The sequence below is a fragment of the Megalobrama amblycephala genome, linkage group LG22 (genome assembly GCF_018812025.1).
Source record: "Megalobrama amblycephala isolate DHTTF-2021 linkage group LG22, ASM1881202v1, whole genome shotgun sequence".
Taxonomy (NCBI): Eukaryota; Metazoa; Chordata; class Actinopteri; order Cypriniformes; family Xenocyprididae; genus Megalobrama; species Megalobrama amblycephala.
This window is the reverse complement of record NC_063065.1, coordinates 26537747-26558445: the sequence shown is the minus strand read 5'-3', so window position 1 is coordinate 26558445 and position 20699 is coordinate 26537747. Positions and strand designations below refer to the sequence as shown.

At 37.3% G+C, this 20699-nt stretch overlaps 1 protein-coding gene across 6 annotated transcripts in view; it reads right to left on the bottom strand.

The window, feature by feature from the left end:
• Positions 1–20699, bottom strand: part of ofcc1 (orofacial cleft 1 candidate 1) — a 141285-nt gene that overhangs the window by 16319 nt on the left and 104267 nt on the right. For all 6 annotated transcript variants that reach the window (XM_048175062.1, XM_048175057.1, XM_048175059.1 and 3 more), the window contains one exon: positions 16127–16286. In XM_048175062.1, the coding sequence (XP_048031019.1) occupies positions 16127–16286 (160 nt within the window). The remainder of the gene's footprint in view (positions 1–16126; positions 16287–20699) is intronic.

Here is a 20699-nt window from a genome sequence, read left to right as displayed (position 1 = left end):
ATCAAGCTTCGATTTATTGTGGACGTCTGTATTCAGAAATCTGATAGAGTCCATATCAGTCTCTTTATTTGAATCTGGAGAGACAGCCATTGCTTCTTTGAGGACTATAAACATCAAACCATGTCTCCCAGCCGCAACATAAATTCAGATTTTGCAGGCGTTACGGCAAACGGACAGACAGGCGGGGGTCCGGGAAGTGAAAATGCGGGCTGGAGCTCCATTCCTCTCCAAATGAGCCTGTGCCTGTGCCCAAGCAAATGAGATTACACATCTCCATATTTGTAAAAATGGATATCCGAAATTTGATAAGTGCATTATTTAAGTGCGGGTGCATCCTCACGACAACCCTAATATGCTGGCCAGTGTGTACGAAAGCTGCTGTTTAATGGAGTAATAACTGCAGTGCCGAGTCATAGTCAGATGAGAGCTGCTTTTTAAATACTGACATAAAGAGCCAAATGTATTCAGTGATTGTGAATGGGTGAACAAACAGTCTAACAACAAAATAAATGCAACCAGATAAAACCCACTGCTTACAATCATGTAAATATGCAAAGGAAATTCCAATATTCTACATCTTTCAGTAGTTTTGTGCAATTGGGCATTTTTCTCAATTATTGCCGATGTAAAAAAAAAAGAAATTGGAAAAATAAAGTTCTACCCTAGTGTGTAAAATGCATTGCGACAAGCTCAGTATAAAATAAATAAATAAATAAACAGGCTGATCCAATTAAAATGCAATATTTTACCCAAAATTACTGTGTACTGTATATTTTAAGCTTATTAGAATATACCGCTGTTAGCTTAGCAACATGCTAATGTCACATTCAGAAGTGCTATTTGTCTGGCATGTAGAGTTGCTACTGAAAAGCACTTCAAATTAGGCACTTGTGAAATTCTTTTTTTTTTCTTTTTTCCCATTGAAATGCAGCATTAGACAGTAAGGCTTACTTTGTTTTGGATCTATTTCCTTCTGTTGTTCAGTGCATTGCTGTGACACATAATACAGCAAAGGCACATGATAAATAATGTTAATATATTTCAGTCAGTTTAACATATCCAGGTTCAGCTTTAATGATCACAGACAGTAAAATAAGGTGATGTTGGAGTACCAAACTACAAACTAAAACTAATATTTGGTAATACGTTATTTTGATGGTTCCTTTTGATTCTGTTGACTATGAGTAACTTTGCAACCTCATGTCAACTAACTCTCATTAGAGAATTATTAGACTGTCTGCTCGATATCTGCTAACTCTTTGTTGTGATGATTCCCCAACAGACATTCTACTAACAATAAGTAACTTTGCAACTACATGTCAACTTATTCTAACCCTAACACTACCAATCTACTAATACTCTCCCATAAACACTTGAGTTAGTAGACATGTAGGTGCAATGTTACTTATAGTCAACAGAATGTGTTAAAGGGACCATCAAAATAAAGTGAAACCTAATATTTTATTCTTTTTAAGCTGTATTTTGTATACTTTTTTTGTTCAAATGTAAAGCTGTCACCCTGTGAATCTCATTATTTTATAAATAATGCTCTGAATATGTATAATTAAAGACCTGAAAAGATATTGCCTCTCTAAATAGTTTCAATGTATTTACTGTAGATATTTTTCATAAGTAGCTTGTAGTGTAGCTCACTGCTTCTTAAAAAATGTAGCTGAATTTCTTTAAATTAAAAGTGGCTTGTAGCGTGGCAGACACACAGGTTCAAAGTAGTTTTCCCAACGTAGATTTTAAGCTTCCTCCACCACTAGCATCTCTGCTGTTTTTCTCTTGTGTTATCAAGACAAAACACCGCTGACCTTCCTCTTGCGCTCTACCCACCCGTCTCCCTGAGAGCAGTTTATATATAGTGCCGCTTCACCGCTGGAATCTGCAGCTTCTCAGTTCTGTCCCACTTGGCTTTAATTTACAGTGGGAAAATAATTAGAATCTCACTTTTGCGAAGAGTGGAGTGAAAATGTAAACAATGCTTCCCTGCGGGCGAGTGCTTCATCAAGTTGACAGGTGCATTTGAATGAGCCTGTGCGTGCGTGTGTGTGTGTGTGTGTGTGTGTGTGTGTGGCGGACAGCCTGGGTTATTTATGTGGCAGTTGCACATGGCAGGCCTGGTACAGTATGATGTGATGGGCAGATTACAGCAGAGGATCATGGGAGAGAGTAAGGCGGAGCTGCAGCTGGGGTTTGAACTGTAGGGTGAAAGTGGGGCCAGTGAGGGCATCCAGGGGACAAGATACTGATATACTGGGTAAATATGCTTTACAATACAAAAATAGAAAAGTGGATGGCTGAGCTGTATAGCCTTACTATCTTCCAAAAATGAGTGAACTGTCCAATTAAAAAGCTTTTAGGTGCACTTCAGATGTGAAAGGGTTAGTTCACCCAAAAATGAAAATTTGGTAACACTTATACCGCTTATATAGTATAGGGAACACATATTCACTATTAACTATGACTTTTCCCTCAATAAACTCCTAATTTACTGCTTACTAATAGTTAGTAAGGTAGTTGTTAGGTATCGGATAGGATTAAGAATGTAGAATAAGGTCATGCAGAACAAGGCATTAATATGTGCTTAACAAGAACTAATAAACAGCCAATATTCTGGTAATATGCATGCTAATAAGCAACTAGTTAAGAGACCCTACAATAAAGTGTTACCGAAAATTCTGTTATTTATTACTCACCCTCATGTCGTTCCACATCCATAAGACCTTCATTCATCTCCGGAACACAAATTCAGATCTTTTTGATGAAGTCTGAGAGGTTTCTGTCTCTCCATAGAGATTCAACGCAACTCCCAATCCAAGGTCCAGAAAGGTAGGAAAAAGACATAATTTAAGTACTCCATGTGACTCCAGTGGTTGAGTTCTGAAGATGAACGAAGGTCTTACAGATGTGGAACGATGAGAGGGTGAGTAATAAATGACAGAATTTTCATTTTTGGGTGAACTAACCTGATATGAAGAATGTTCCAAACCGTAGGCAGCAAAAGTGTTATGTAGTAGTAGTTCTCAAGTGGTTGGGCCATGGGAGCCATATTTTCCTATGGTCATTAAGCCGCAACCCAATTTTTTAGGAATTTGACCCAATTCCCAACAATTTATATAATTAAAGTTCTGTAAAACATTTAATTTTATGCAAAACAAAATAAAGGGACAAGATGTGAGTCACCCAAACGAGTGTCGCATCTGTCTTTTTGAGTGAATAAAAGCCTGATGCCTTGCATAAAAAGCATCATTTTATTCGTAAGGATACTACATTTAAATACTTTGTTTATGGGCAGGTTGTGGAGTCAGTCACAGCGTATTTCAGTTAGCAGTTCCCAAAACTGAAAAAAATCCAAGCAAATTTATTTAACTAAAATGGATACTTAACATACACATAAATTGTAAGAATATGACTAATACTGAATGAATAAACAGTATAAGGTAAAACATGGAAACTGCTCCTGATTAACAGAATGGACTTCATACCTGCATGCAAATCCTTCCCAGCTAACAAACAAAATACCACTCAGGTAATTTATTAGTACTTTTTGTTCATTTCATGACTTACTAAATTACAACATAACTACGATTTTGCATGCTTGTAGTTTCGTTTGCGCTTTATTTATAATGAAGTGATATACAACACACGCCATCGCACTAGCGCGTACAATTGAAGAGTGTTCGCTAACAGCACAGTATAACGGCTGACAGGACAGGAAAGTTAGTTTTTCTGAGGTGAAAGACTAAGATAATAATAACTATAATAACTTTAGAATAATGGCCTGGCAACATCTCACCTGACCGCAGATACTCAATCAGGACAACAGATTTTTTTAGGAACTCTTTACTTAAACTGCAGCTGTGTTCTAAGTCAGAGGCTGCATCCTGAGAAGGCCGCATTCGAAGGCTGATTGCATCACCGCGGTGTGATGAAGGCTGTCACAATTCGAAGGGTCCTTTAAATGCGGCTTCCAAACGTGACCGTCATTTCCCGTGAAATGAAGGATACAACAGATGGATCATTTGCAGCCTTGCCTACCCCAGAATTCATTGCGCACCAGTGACACCAGCTTACTAATAGTTAGTAAGGTAGTTGTTAGGTATCGGATAGGATTAAGAATGTAGAATAAGGTCATGCAGAACAAGGCATTAATATGTGCTTAACAAGAACTAATAAACAGCCAATATTCTGGTAATATGCATGCTAATAAGCAACTAGTTAAGAGACCCTACAATAAAGTGTTACCGAAAATTCTGTTATTTATTACTCACCCTCATGTCGTTCCACATCCATAAGACCTTCATTCATCTCCGGAACACAAATTCAGATCTTTTTGATGAAGTCTGAGAGGTTTCTGTCTCTCCATAGAGATTCAACGCAACTCCCAATCCAAGGTCCAGAAAGGTAGGAAAAAGACATCATTTAAGTACTCCATGTGACTCCAGTGGTTGAGTTCTGAAGATGAACGAAGGTCTTACAGATGTGGAACGACGAGAGGGTGAGTAATAAATGACAGAATTTTCATTTTTGGGTGAACTAACCTGATATGAAGAATGTTCCAAACCGTAGGCAGCAAAAGTGTTATGTAGTAGTAGTTCTCAAGTGGTTGGGCCATGGGAGCCATATTTTCCTATGGTCATTAAGCCGCAACCCAATTTTTTAGGAATTTGACCCAATTCCCAACAATTTATATAATTAAAGTTCTGTAAAACATTTAATTTTATGCAAAACAAAATAAAGGGACAAGATGTGAGTCACCCAAACGAGTGTCGCATCTGTCTTTTTGAGTGAATAAAAGCCTGATGCCTTGCATAAAAAGCATCATTTTATTCGTAAGGATACTAAATTTAAATACTTTGTTTATGGGCAGGTTGTGGAGTCAGTCACAGCGTATTTCAGTTAGCAGTTCCCAAAACTGAAAAAAATCCAAGCAAATTTATTTAACTAAAATGGATACTTAACATACACATAAATTGTAAGAATATGACTAATACTGAATGAATAAACAGTATAAGGTAAAACATGGAAACTGCTCCTGATTAACAGAATGGACTTCATACCTGCACGCAAATCCTTCCCAGCTAACAAACAAAATACCACTCAGGTAATTTATTAGTACTTTTTGTTCATTTCATGACTTACAACATAACTACGATTTTGCATGCTTGTAGTTTCGTTTGCGCTTTATTTATAATGAAGTGATATACAACACACGCCATCGCACTAGCGCGTACAATTGAAGAGTGTTCGCTAACAGCACAGTATAACGGCTGACAGGACAGGAAAGTTAGTTTTTCTGAGGTGAGAGACTAAGATAATAATAACTATAATAACTTTAGAATAATGGCCTGGCAACATCTCACCTGACCGCAGATACTCAATCAGGACAACAGATTTTTTTAGGAACTCTTTACTTAAACTGCAGCTGTGTTCTAAGTCAGAGGCTGCATCCTGAGAAGGCCGCATTCGAAGGCTGATTGCATCACCGCGGTGTGATGAAGGCTGTCACAATTCGAAGGGTCCTTTAAATGCGGCTTCCAAACGTGACCGTCATTTCCCGTGAAATGAAGGATACAACAGATGGATCATTTGCAGCCTTGCCTACCCCAAAATTCATTGCGCACCAGTGACAACAGGATTTTGAGAGAAATTGCCAAATTACAATTTAAACGCAAGTAAATACTAATTATACAAATGTAATAATACAAAAACACCTTTAAAGCAATTCAAATGTTGACTTATATTTTACTATGATGCGATTACACATAGTTTATATTCTTTATTACATACAGAAATGGACCATGGTGTACATATTTAGACAGTTTGTGAATCATGTTTTGCTTTCAGAAAGTTTAAAGTTGCTAATGAATGACTTTAAGATATCCCACATCAGCTACATAAATTAAGCAACTAACCATTCAGAAACATCCTGTTGCATTCTGCATGTTGACCCTTCTTCTTGAGTCTCTCCATTGTCCATTGGTTTGAACATAAAAGGCTGAACAGTTTCTGACATTTTCAGTGAGTCTGTGTGAGATAATTAGAGCAGAGGCTGCTAACAGAGCTCTTGAAACTCCGCCCTCTTTTTGAGAGCAGCAGCTCATTTGCATTTAAAGGGACACTCACCAAAACAGAGCATTATTGCTCACCCTCAAAAAGTGACAAATTTAACATGCTATAAAAAATGATCTGTGGGGTATTGTGAGCTAAAACTTCACAAACACACTCTGGGGACATCAGAGACTTATTTTACATCTTGTAAAATTGGCATTATATGACCCCTTTAACTTTCAAAAAAGTCCAGTACAAACATTACTGCCACTCATCAACTGCAAGAACAATCCTCTGTAGGGTAGACCATCCCATTTAACCCTCTGGAGTCTGAGGCTGATTTGGGGCTTGGAGAAGTTTTGGCATGCCCTGACATTTGTGCTTTTTTCAGTTGTTCATAAACATATAAATGACAAAAATGTCATTACACTGTATTCAGCGCAAACTAGGCTACAATAATATGTGAGGAACATGTATGTACATGTTTGTATTTTTGAAGGAATAATGTTTATGCGTGGTTATTGAAAAAACAAAAAACTTAAGTCACTGAAATAAGGCCAAAAAAAGTATATTAAATCTGTGTTCACAAGACTTTTGGGTATTGGAGGTTGTAGACTAGAGTTTTTGCTTCAGAATTATGTAAAAATTATGCTGCCTACTCCTTCATATAAAACAATATATTGATTTAGTTTTTGTAAGACACTTTTTGTCAAGAAACACAGTATGCGTGGAGGCATGAATCTGCATGAATAATGGGCCATTTACATCTGAGAAGACAAAAGAATCACATAATAATGACCTGAAATGACTTGCATATTAATGAGGCCTTTCAGTCAGGTAGGCTGTGAAAAAAAACCCTCTGTAATAATGTCTCAGCTCATCATAAACAGCAATACTGTGAAATATTATTACAATTTAAAATAATGGTATTCTATTATATTCTTTAAAATATAATGTTTTTCTGTGATGCAAAGTGTCTGAACAATTGTGTTACCTCTATGGCATTTCATATAGGCTTTTAGCTTAAAAGCATGCACATTTGGAGAAATATTGATGGATTCTTATATATTTATGTAAATTTTCTACACTGAGAAGTAATATTTATTGTATCACTATGAGTGCTGGATACTGTGTTTTCAATTCATACTTGCAGCTGGAGGGCACACTCTGTACACCTTTAGGCCACAAATTATTCTAAAGAAGAAGAGGACATTTCAGGAATGGTGTTTTCAATTCATACTTGCAGCCGGAGGGCGCTCTCTGTACACCTTTAGGCCACAAATTCATATAAAGAAGAAAAGGAACTAGGAACTAACGGCATGTCTTCTAGAGATCGCTAACCATTGCTTTAACATCCAAATAAACACTTTTCAAGACAATAAATACACGATTGAGACGATGAATGCATGTATTGCCTCTGAATTTGCATCTGAATAGCGCTGGCTCCGTGGGCGTGGCCGCATTAGTGGATAATGAGCTGAATCACAGACTTCTGACATGGCTCTCTTTTCATACAGATTACATAAACACAGAATGTTTGTTTTCGATTTGACTTGCACGATTTAAAACCTGACATTTCAACGTTTCTTTAGACGTGTCATTTTTTTGTCATTAGTATTCATAAGTTACAGTTAATTTTCTGAGAACTATCAGATTGGACTTCGTTCAGAGGGAGAGGAGAGATCACGCATCATGTTAGTTTTCTTTATTTTACAAAAAGCACAACATTGTGTTTTTGCACAATTTGTACACAAATAAAAGAAGACATTCTATAGTTTCAATTGATATATTACTTATGTCTCTATGACAAGAAATGACGGAGTATTTTAAGTCTGTTTTGCTGCAATGTGAAAAAAATCCTGCAAAACGTGCCGCCGCGTTTTCAGACCTCAGGGAGTTAAACAATACTCGGTCTGACCTTTGCGGCGTTTGAAGGATGCAGCATATGAAGTCTGAGTCCTTTGAAGGATGCAGCCTCTGAATTGGGACACAGCTTGCATCTGACACAAGTGTCAAAAGCTTTCACGCACGTCTTTCAAAATGAAAGTCTCGCATCAGAAACACACTTAGAAGTACGTTTGTTGTTTTTTGTTGTTTCCATTCTAAACGGTCTTGCGACCACTTTTGGGTCTTGACCCACCAGTTGAGAAACACCTTGTCCCAAATTTCAAGAAATGCATGTATTCTTCAGAGAGAAAGCAATTACACAATGCATTGTAGCGCTCAGTGCAACAATAAATAAATAAATAAATAATTCCAGATAAAGTCAAGAGAAATACCACTCAATTTAGCTAAAATTATAATAACCTAGTTACTGTACATCTAATTCTAATAATAATAATAATAATAATAAAATAACTATTTCAGATAATATTTGAATGTGGTATTATTGTTTGTGATTAATATAGTTAGTTTTTGCAACATGTGCTAACTTATGAATTTTAGTTAGGATGTTCCCTCAGTAAACACCCCCCATGCAAATACATGTCAACTTATTCTACTTATTCTACTTATTCTACTTATTCTACTTTGTTTTTTTTTATAGTCAACAGAACATCTAAAGGGGACCATCAGAATAAAATGTAACCTTCCCCTATATGGGACTACTTCCAGAAACCGACTGTTGCACTCTATAGTATACAGTACTGAGGTGATATTGACTCCATGTAATTTTTCTGAATGGGTATCTCTGGCTGCATGTTTATTTCATGTAGAAAATGGCAACACATTTCAAGCAGAGACTCCTGGATTACTCAGATATCTCCTGCACGTAGAACAGACATAGATGCGCATTATCAACGCATTCATGGCGGAGAATGTTGTTTGTGTAATTAGGGCAGCATAAATGTGCCTGTGGAACGACTCTATATCTGCCCTACCGCTCCCAAAGAAATGACAAGCAACTGCTGAACATCAGAATGGGCAAAGTGAGTCATCTCAAGACCATTTGTATTGTTTATTTATCGCTTGATAGCAGTGGACAGTGAGCGCTCTTTCGACAGCACAACTCATTTACCTCAGTAAACCCATGCTAATGTAACGCCAATCTACTGTGACGTGTGCTTGACTGAAACTGGGCTGGTAGAGAGAATTATAAACTAAACGGGCATGAATATTTAACTTCAGACTCCAAGCAGAGACAGATAAAAAGGAGATAGTATCTGAGCTCAGGATAATCTGCCCCATGCATCTGCATAATTCACTGTTACTAATCTGCTTTTATAAATGCTTAAAAAGCCAATTTAATCCATAAACATCTCCGGAAAGGAGATGGCGACTTGCATGAAGCACTGATGCCTGGAAGTTAAACTTTTTCGAGGTTTGTTTGGAGGGGAGAGAATCAAGGATATTTACACTCGTACTAATCCGGTTTTGCATACACCAATCTGCTCATACAGTGACTTGAGCATCAGCACAGACACTAGTAAAAAACACAGGCCGATCAGAGTTCATTTGGGTTAGATTCATTTGGGTTTCAATTTACTGATTGGATCATCAACAAACAAAAGTGAGAACCCGATCTCAGGAGAAAACAACTATTCTTCTGTGAGGTGGCAATTTTATATGCATTTTTATGATTAGAAAAAAACAACATAAGCATGAAGGTCCAATCCTAAACTTAACTGTCAGTGGGACATACGCAGATGAGGCTGCACAAATTCATACAAATTAGCCACCAATGTGCCAAAACTTAGTTATGAAGAGTGTGCAGAATATTCTCCTAACTAATTTATAAATATTTTTATCCTTTCAGAAAGCACTGACGTGTAACTTTACTTTGTGTGGTAAGAAACTCCATAAGCACTTTGTTAAAGCAATAAGCCACTCAAGGCTGTGGTTTTACTACAGGCTGGTTTTAGATTTTATTATTTTAGTGGCAAAAGCAATATGGTAAAAGACATGGTAAAAGACATCAGTGTCTCACTTTATTCCTGGTTTCAGCTTGTTTCAGCACGAAAATTCTTGTCACCTACAACGCGGTACAGGTAAAGGTTCTTACAAATCAACTGGTTTCAGCTAAAACTTATTCTTAGATTGTTATGAATTTTAGTCAAATGGAATATATTGATTCTCGATTTGTGAGAATATTTATAAAATATTTAAGAACTTTGAAATATAAATTTTTGCCCACTTCTAGTTGACTATTGTGTTTTAACAACACACAATCTCTGTTCTCAGGCTCTGCTGGGAGATACAGTCAGTTGAAGTTGTTGCCTGAAAACAATTTCATTTTGTTTGGTCACAGAGGAAAAAAAATGATATTAAAAATCTGATATTCTCACAAATCCCTGTTGTGCTGCATCTTTAAACAATGTTCACTGACTTTCTGACCATCCAATTTGTTCCTTCTGTTTTACATTATGAGTGAACGATAGAGAGAGAGAGAGAGTCAGAGAGACAGAAAGAGACAGAGAGAGAGAGATTACAGGATCTATATGAGTTTAAACATGTGGACTCAATTTCAAGCTCCCAGCTGCAATTGTTTTGACAGCTGACCGTGTGCAATATGTTCGGATAAATTTAAAAGAAACGTCCATCTCTGATAAAACCAACGTCCAGCCTGGTATGTGGAAAACAAGCGCTGTATAAAAACAATCACGCTGCTGCCATGTTTTCAGAGCGTGTGACCAAACTAACTCTTGCTCACTTTCTAAGATAATGTTTTTACTGATTACCCATCCATCACAGAATCCTGACTTAATCGTGACCATAAAAATGTGACCAAACTGAAGACGTTGACTGAGATATGAGTTTTATAAACCCATCAAAGCAATAAATTAGCCAAGAACAATCTGAAGGGCTTCCACAGTCTTCACAAATCCAGACTAGATTCTCTCTCTCTTCTCTAACCATTGTGCGACTGCAACACTTTCACACATTGCTGCCCACCAAAAGTCGTTGACCTTTTCTGCATGGCAGGCGTGTCCCCTCTGCAGTCATGTCGTATTGAGCTCTGTTGTGCGGTTCTGTGCCGCTGTAGCCCGGGGCCCTGCAGCCTCTGTGCACTGTCCACTAATAGCCTCCTGTAATTGAAGAAGCGGCTTTTAGAACTAATGCAAGCAAACAGGCCGACGGAGTGGAGGGGGGAGGGCTGCAGGTGCCTTCCTGTGACCCTTCCCATATCAGGGCAGATTCTGAGCATCTTCCCCCTTCGTTCCTGTGTTTATGTTCCTGTTTTGGGTGTTTTTCCAGGGTTTTTTTCAGGCCCATTGTTGTCTGACAGCTTCTCCGGAGCTTGGCGGTCATGGGCCGCTAGTCAGCAGGTGAGTTTTTGTAGGTGTGAACTAAAGCTGAGAATCTGGGGAAAATCTGTATGTGGGACTAAAATCTTAAAACAAATGATTAATTCTCTAAATGATCAAAGCATGGAGCTATCAATGCCAAAGACATGGGCTTGATTTCAAGGAAACGCAAGAATTTTTGAACTGTGACACTCAAAATAATCCTCAACATTCTCCTTAGTGCAGTGGTTCTCAACCAGGGGCCGGGGCCCACTAGGTGGCCTCAACAAACTTCCAAGAGGCCTCAAGATGACTTAAAATTATTTAAAATAAGACAAAACAAGCATGAAAATAAGATAGAACCACAAAAAATCTAAATATACAACTAAAATATACATCTTTCTAGTTATGACAACCTTTAAAAAATAGAATTTTCTTTTTTATTTTAATACTGCAATATATACTACTATTCCAAAGTTTGGGGTCATTACTTTTATACTTGTTTTGAAAGAAGTCTCTTATGCTTACCAAGCATTTATGCATTTATATGTTTATATGATTATAAAATTACAGTAGAAGCAGTAATATTGTGAAATATTATTACAATATAAAATAAATTTGATCTATTTTAATATATTTTAAAATGAAATTTATATCAGTGATGTCAAAGCTGAATTTTCAGCAGTCATTACTCTAGTCTTCAGTGTCACATGAACCTTCAGAAATCATTCTAATATGCTGATGTGGTGCTTAAATAATTCTTATTACCAGTGTTGAAAGCAGCTGCTTAATATTTTTGATGAATGGAAAGTTCATTTTTATCAATGTAATGATATTCAGATCCTTGCTGAATAAAAGTATTGATTTATTAATTACAGTAGGGTTTATTTATTTATTGATTTATTTTTAAATGCTTTGTTTAATTGTAATGAAAATAATAGATATCAAATAAATAAATAAATAAAATAAAATAAAAAAGGGGCCCTAAAATTAGGTCTCATTTTTTAAAGAAACATATAATTTGTTATACTTTCATTTGCATTTGGAAAGAAATTTGACCTGAAGATGTTTTTGACAGGTTATTTCACTAATTAAAGGTATATACCGAACACTCCGTACTTTGAAGAAAAGCGGATGCCAAAAGAATGAATACAATATTATCAGGGTTTTCTGACTTTTAAATATAACATATAGTTGACAATATTTCATCATGTGAACAAAGGCAACTTGAAGTTTGGAGCGAGTTCTTTGATGAATTTGCTGTCAAAGAGTTGGACTAAAGCAACAGCATGAAAAGGTCCCACGTAACTCCGTCTTAATAATTACAGACGGAGAGACAGAGAGATGAGTGGTGGGGGGTGCACAGGAAGAGAGCGGCAGTCTGCTCGTCATTAGATCTTCAATGCGTGTGTTCCCTTTCCTGCGACAGGTTGGGCCCCCTGTCAGTTGTTTTGCAAAGCACCTTGGGTGTTCCCTAAATTCAGCCCGTGGAAAGACATTACTGAGACATGTGGAGACAAATAGCACGACAGAGCGCAAATCTCGATGCGATTCAGTAGCGAAAACATCTCCAGGGCTATCAGCAGCCATTAGCGTAACGTTCTGGTGAATTACGGTGAAGATTACAGCGACGCCGGACTCCTCTGTCACTGTCACACAGCCGGTGACAAAACAGTTTGCGTTACCTGCTTAAGCACGGCAGACATTAGCACCTCCCTTCCAGGTACAGTAATCAAGAAGGTGACGGCACGCAATTAATGAGGTCCATCTGCAGCAGTGCCTATACATAATTAATGAGCTCATTATCTGCACACTTTGACTTTAGGCCCCTTTGCTAGATATACACACTATAGGAGTGCAGTTAGAACATAAAGTCTACGCGGTTGTAATCACCGTCAAAGAAATGTATAGTTTCATGCTAAAAAGACCCACAATCTACAATGTAGCCAACCATACTATGTGTGTTTGTGAAATGCAAATGCTTATTTTTATTCAGTTGCCACTGAATGCTAGTACGACAATGTGTTAATAATGTAATAATGGTGATCACATGGCCTGGAAGAAAATAAACCATAATATGAAGTTAATTAAAGAGTAAAAAATCAGATTAGTTTTTATGACCGCCCCATGAAACGTAGAGAATTTGATCATGATAAAACCAAGCCACTTGCAGAATTATTTATTGTGGAATGTTTTATTGTTGTAGTTGTAGCTCGGAAGAAGAAACTTACATTAATGATGAATTACCCATGACTGTTTTACTGTCAGAATAGTTCCTTTATTTTATAAAGAAGAATGTGCTTCATATCAAGTAGGAATCAAGTTACTTAAAATGAGCAAATTATTAGCTTTAATAATCTTATACCCAACGGTTAGATGACAGATTACATGGACACAGATTTTAGGTTAAAATGTATATGCATGTTTATTTTAGGTCAGGGATTCGGCGTAAAAAAAAAGAAAAGAAAAAAAAAAGTATTTCTATCCACCTTTTTTTGCAATGCAGAAGCAAGCTATTTTATTTGAATGTGCGAGACATTCAATGACTTTCATTGGTCACTAAGGGGAAATAACTAGAAGAATAACAAAGTGCAGTACACAGTAAAACTATTTGCGCTAAAAACCAGTATGTTTATGATTCTGATAATAAATTTGTTATTTTATGAAAATAAAATAACTGGAAACAAATGACACTGGAAGCCTTGGCACATTCAAGTAAAAAAGTAAAAAAATAAATAAATATAACATGCCCACTCTTACGTTAAAAATAAGGTGGATTGTGACTATTTTTTTATTTTTTTTTGCAGTCCACTTCCATGATCTGTGGTCTGAAAAATACATTTTTAAAAGTACATAATATTTTATGTAGTATCTTAATTAATATGAGCTCATAAAATCTGCATGTATAATAATTGTAGAAGCATTAGAAAAATAATTTTAGATAAAGTACAGCGTGACACACTGCAAGACAGTGCTGACATTTGAAATACTACCAAATACTCGCATTATATAAAATAAACAGATCTTTCTATGATAATAAATGATATTTATTTTAATGATGTATTTAGTAAATATTATTTCCCCCAGGGCTTTTGGAAGCCCTGAGTTGAGGCCAAGACAAAGTACGTCAATCTTTGCAACATTGTAATATTCATTCGTAATGATCAGCACATGTATTGGCCACAGGCATTCAAACTAGCTGCTAAAACTTTATCTGTACCTGTAAATGTTTTCTACGCTCTCTCCACCCCCATTCTCTGCTAATGAAGGCCTTGTGGCCTCTTGTTATTAAAATCACGCCTCTTTCTGCGATATTAATTGGGTCCATAATAAGGAATGTGCCGGATTCATTATTTAATTGTGAGGGAACATTTGGAATACAGTTTCTGAAATCTATTTTTAATGAAAACTACTACATCCTGACCTAATCATATCAAGCATATTCTATCTAATTAAGGATGCAAAAAATCATTAGAGTTGCAAAATATTAGTTTCAGCTCTGTCTGGCTGCTCCCTCCCCTCCAACATATATTTTTTTTCTACTATGTTGATAAATAGTTAATGAGGGAAAAATGACAAAAATTTGCAAGTAGGCAAATTAGTTTAATAGGGATATGTCTTTGCTGAGTTGGGAAAGTGACCCTTTTTTGCATAGAGAAATTGCCACAATAATTATGAAATAATGGCCTAGCCCGTCTTATTTAAATGAAAAATCGTCAGCCTGAATAATGTAAAAATTGTGAAATGCAATAACCCTAAATTTTCATCATGCTGGCAAATGTGTTTAATGTGTTAGCATTTTATCAGTTCAATAACGGCAAATTAGGGCCAATATGAGAGAGGAGGTTATGACTGCAGTTCTAGAATGGAGACCGCTCTAGTTGAAAAAGATTCTGCAAGTGTGTTGGCTAAACGATGCTGTTTTCTTAATTGCATCTAAACAACTGCATCCAATTAGTAGCACCTTCATTACTAATATTGCCACAGCTGTAGCAGTACTTTAGGAATCTAAAACATAAACAGGGTCATTGCAAAGGGCAGCAAAAATAACGTGATTGGCAAAGGTCTACGATTTGAGCTAGGAATTACAGAATGCCTTTTTAATGACTTGCTTGACAGCCAATAACATTTCTTCATCAAGAGCACTAAAAGAGGAGTTGCCACCCAAGTTGTGAACCCAGTGTGTATGTGTGTGTGTGTGTGTGTGTGTGTGTGTGTGTGTGTGTGTGTGTGTGTGTGTGTCTCCTCATGCGTCCCTCTGTTGATTGAGCGGTCTTTTTTCTTAATGAAATATTGCTGGAAATTGATTTCCGTGGATTAATCAAGCCGAATTCCTTTTTGGATAATTAGCCCCAACTAATTAGACTAGCTAAAAACCTCTGTGACAAATTTTTGGCATTCATAAATGTAACTAAAGAAAACAGAATGATTTGAAATAATAATGTTATATCCTTTGATTCCATTTTATGTTAATTATAATGCATATTAGAAAGCTCAGTGAGCAGTTCAACATGACAGTCCATTTCTGAAAACCATCACAAAGGATTTCTTACTCATAAATGCTAGCGGGCATCTACAAGCCATCAGACAGACAGAAATCTTTTGCAGAGGCAATCTGATGGATTAGTATCAACTACCATTTTGCCCATCTTCTTTAAAACAGCCATTAATCCAATTAAGCGCCTAAGACTTGAGTAGAGCTTTGCAACAGTCAAGTGTTGTGTGGCAATGCAGCCCATGGCAGCTGGATCGCCTTCATGCAAGAAGATATTCTCTTTGAAGCCTATCATTGGCCCAGTGTTCAGTGCTGGTTGTTACCACTATAAACAGAACTTCCTCAGACTCACCTTGCGTCTCTCTCCATTGAAGCCCCTCCATTGCTCTGCCTTCTTTACAATGTAATTGAGCTCCTGGTTGGAGACCTCCATATCATGTGGAACAAAGAACGCTCCCTCAGTGCTGTGGAGCCGTTGATAGATATCTAACAGTCTCCCATCACTGTGAAGTCTGAAAAAAGGGAAAAAAAAGGAAAAAAAAGTTAACGCTCAACTTAAAAATGGCAGATTTTGCTATTGATGTTGCTATTGTTTGCTATTGTTGTTGCTATTGAAATGCATAAATTGATTTTGTTGTAGAAAAACCTGTCATCATGACATTCACCTTGTATTGAATCCTAATCTGTCATGAGACATAAAAGAACCAATGGCATTCACTGTTGTTGACGTAAATCCTGCCGTTTTTTAATTGAGCACAAGTGCGAATGATATTTGAGAGCCCCCAGTGGATATCAACTTAATTTCCGATCTGTTCCTCACATAACACTGTTGGAATATAGCAACTATTAGGGGGTTGGAATGACATGGGAGCATGTAAATGATTAAGTCATGATCAACAAACTATTTCTTGGTTTGTTGTAAAGTTGCAGGAGAGAAGTTCAGAGTTCAAACGGGTTTTATGCCACCTTGTCACATCCTGGTCATTTTGCTGTCAAGGCTGTTAACGTCTGACGAACAGCTCATCTGACCTTTCCAACACAGTGAAATTCTGATGAGCTTCAGCTCGGCAGAGAAGCAGGCCTGACCTGTCAATGTCAACCAGCAGAACAGAAGTGCCTCTAGTCTACGGTAGGAGGTTCGCATAACTGAAAAGGTTTGACACATTTGTTAACTAATTCTGGTATTTTGTTCTCCCCTACATTCTACTCAGGAAAAAGTCTTGGACCTCTAAAAACTCTAAAACATATCAAAATAAAGCCTTCTCTCTCACTTATCACAGAGGTGGTTCCATGAGTGACTTGGGGAGTATGCTAGATTCTACAAGTAGTGTAGGAGGCTTGTTTGCTTGTGTTTTTGTGGGAAGGTTGTCTCTTCAGATCATACATTGATCCTAACGTTTTTTTTTTTTAAAGAAGCTGAGCACATAGATGTATCTGAATCTCTGTCTGGTGACAAAGTCTTGAGTCATATGACCACTACAGTGTGGTTATTGATATTAAGCCTCCTCAGACATCTCCAATACTCAGCGCATGAATCAACAGCCGTGAAAACACACAGCTTGGCTTCTCTTCAAAATGCCTTGACCCTCTGCCGTGGAAAAGAGATTCTTCTTGTTCAAAGGGTAATGAGCTCTCCAGAAACATTTACCATGCAAAGTATAAAAGATGAAAAGCAGTAGAGATAAAAATCTCTAAATATAATGAGAAATATAACTGAAATATTTTGTGGAATATATTGATCCATTATTCTGTCATGGGAAAGAAGAGTGTGATGACTGCTTTGCTATGGCATTTACATATGACCTAAGCATGCATGAATATATAAAGATAACCCATTCATGCATGATCAAAATGAATAATTGCCAGAGTACACATATTCTGTTACATACTTAATAAACATATGTGAACTAATATGCATCCAATCGTATTTCCTTTTTAAATTATGCCAGAGTTTTATTGTAGACAGAGTAGGACCAGTGATGATGCTTTCAGTATTTGAAATAAAGATGCAAAACAATAATTGGCTTAAGATGCCTAAGACAAGTTGAAAAATAGAAATAATATACTTGCAAGAATATCTGATTGCTGTGGAAGGTTTTGCTAACACTGTGTTTCTGGGATGGTGATAGGAGGCCCATGGTCATGGATCCTTCTTATCAGTTCCAGAACCAGATATGCCTCCAACTTTGTCGCTCCCTGAAAGAGTCTTCTATAAACTCTATAATAACAGGGGTGTCCAAACTCGGTCCTGGAGGGCCATTGTCCGATAGAGTTTAGCTCCAACTTGCCTCAACACACCTACCTGGAATTTTCTAGTATGCCTAGTCAGACCTTGATTATCTGGTTCAGGTGTGTTTAATTGGGGTTGGAGCTAAACTCTACAGGACAGTGGCCCTCCAGGAGCAGGATTGGACACCCTTGCTCTAAAAGCATATTCATTGGCTTGTAGAAAAAAGGTCAGTTTGACAGCCTCAACCAAACTCTAAGGATAATGGCATTTTCTGCACTCTTCGTAGTCTTTCTGCTTCTGGAAGGCTGCCCTGAACCTCCCTCTGACACTCCATTGCCACTCTAGGTCCAAATCTGGACTCCAGGCAAATTAAAGTGAAAAATGTCCATTGCTATTCATCAAATATTTCTAGATGTGCTGTCTGGACATAGCTTGCAGCCCTGCTCTTAGCCACCTGCTCAAAATGTGAGTCTGGACCTGGGACTGCAACAGGACTGAATCAAAAGGCAACAACAATCCAAAAGGAGGGACATCCAAAGACACAATTCATAGAATCTGTATAAGGGTGATTGTGCCTAGTCAATGTGACCTTAATGGCATTGGAATGTTAAAATACATTTCATGTGAACCTTTCAATGATACATTAAGACACTCGAATAAATCTTAATGTCAGATGTACAAGCAGACCATTGATGTCCTGAAAATGTAGGCTACATCCAGTCGTTTAATCTAGCTAACAGTTCAAAGAACCGTTCAAAGGTTAAATTAAGCTATAAATGGGAAACCAAGACACCCCATAAAAGAGTGGTGCTCAGTCCTGCTCCTGAAGATCTACCTTTAAAGCACCAACCAAGAAAATAAGGATTTGGTGTTTATATTTTAGATACTAAACTCTGCAGGAAGGTAGGAGCAGGATTGACAAATCCCATCATTAACCATTTGAAACAATCCATAATAACATTCCTGTCAAAATTTCAGCACAAAGAAATTTAGGGATCAGCAATTATACAAAGATCCAGAGAGAACTAGCACATTCTCGCATCAGTCTGCCTCTCAACCAATGATATTGTCAACTTGAAAGCCTCTCAACCAACCAGATGAGCAGGAGAACCGTTTATTCACTGTTCAGTGCTTTAAAACAGACACTTCAGTTGTGCCACTATTCTCCTCTTATTTTATTTTCACCAATGGTCCCACATCAAATGTCTGATTGTGTTTATATATTTTTCAACAAATAGAATGATAAGATGCAAAACATGCCTCTTTCCGGCTTTGCAAGGAGTGAATCAGGGCTTGCTAAAATGTAATTAAAAACGGATAACAGTTCATTCTATCTATACGTGTAGCCTCAGGCGTTATTTTAGAAATAGGTCAGGCACTGTGTCAGTGCTTCTCTCCACACAGTGAATAGAAGCAGATAACCCATAAAAACGCGCAAGCCTACTCACAATCAGACTGCTGGCCTACATTCACACAGCACAGCCACTCTTCAGCTTTAGCCCACGTTACATGCGCCAACCCTGCCATCCTAGAGATCCCGGCTGACACTTAACGTCGTCCATCCAGTGTGGGATATAAGCCCAGCCATTGAGACACAAGATGAAAGCTCTTTCTCTAAGACCTTTCTACACTGATTAGTGGAAAATCAGGTTGTTACAGTTTTGGGTCCTTTGTTTTATTTCCAGACCTTAAAGCTACAGTGTGTGATTACAGACCTAAATATTCAAACATGAAAAGTGATCCATGAACAGTCGATGCCCTATCTATATCTTACATGTGTATTTCAAGGTTCAAAGGTTTTCCATTTTTGTTAATATGATTTTGTGCATCATTCTCTTGCCCAGTAGCAGCAATTCGAACAATGAAAAACCAAAAGAACTCAAAATTGAGCCTATTCATTTTCTTAATGCTTGTTTCTGGTTTTATTATGCATGACCCTTAGTGGACATTATTTAAAAAAAAAAAAAAAATGGACATTTCAAGAAGGCAGTAAAGCTAAAACACGAACAAATTTGGTGCCTGGCAATATAATCGGAAACCCCAATGTTCATTGCGTCTGTCATGCATATTAACAAACCCTGTGAAGGTGATTTGAGCTCATCTTCATGTCATTTCTCTGATTATTCATTCTTTAATTTCACGAGAGTATTAAATCAAATTGCATTACATCAACACTTGGCTGTCAGAAGATGGTAATGAGCAGAAAGCTCTTGATAGGGCCTGTTTATGATGCTTATGTGCTGGTGGACAGGACTTCATTGGCTGGATGTCCCTAAGGGGTTCCCTGTCCAAAAATACACTGCCATAATCTCAGACTCTGAATAGTGTGGACTGCAGTGTTGTGACACTTTTGACACTTCCACCAGGAAGGTCACACACAAACTTTCAAATTGTCAGCAAAGAACAACGGCAAAGAAAAAAAATGCAATTTGGTTCTTATTGTGAAATTTAGTTTCCGGAGATATAAATCATTTATTGCTTGGAGGTGAAAAAAAAAAAAAAAAGACAAGAAAAAAAGCTTCAGCCAAAACACAAAAACACAGTCTCATCCTTAAACAAAAAAAAAAAATACCCTGACGAAGGCAAAACCAGCCGCAACGCGTAGGTGTGCAGTCTGTACGTGTCACCTGTTTTTAAGATTTAGCCAAGATGAAATAAAGGCTTTTTAAAAATAGTTTCTCTACATGATTCGAGT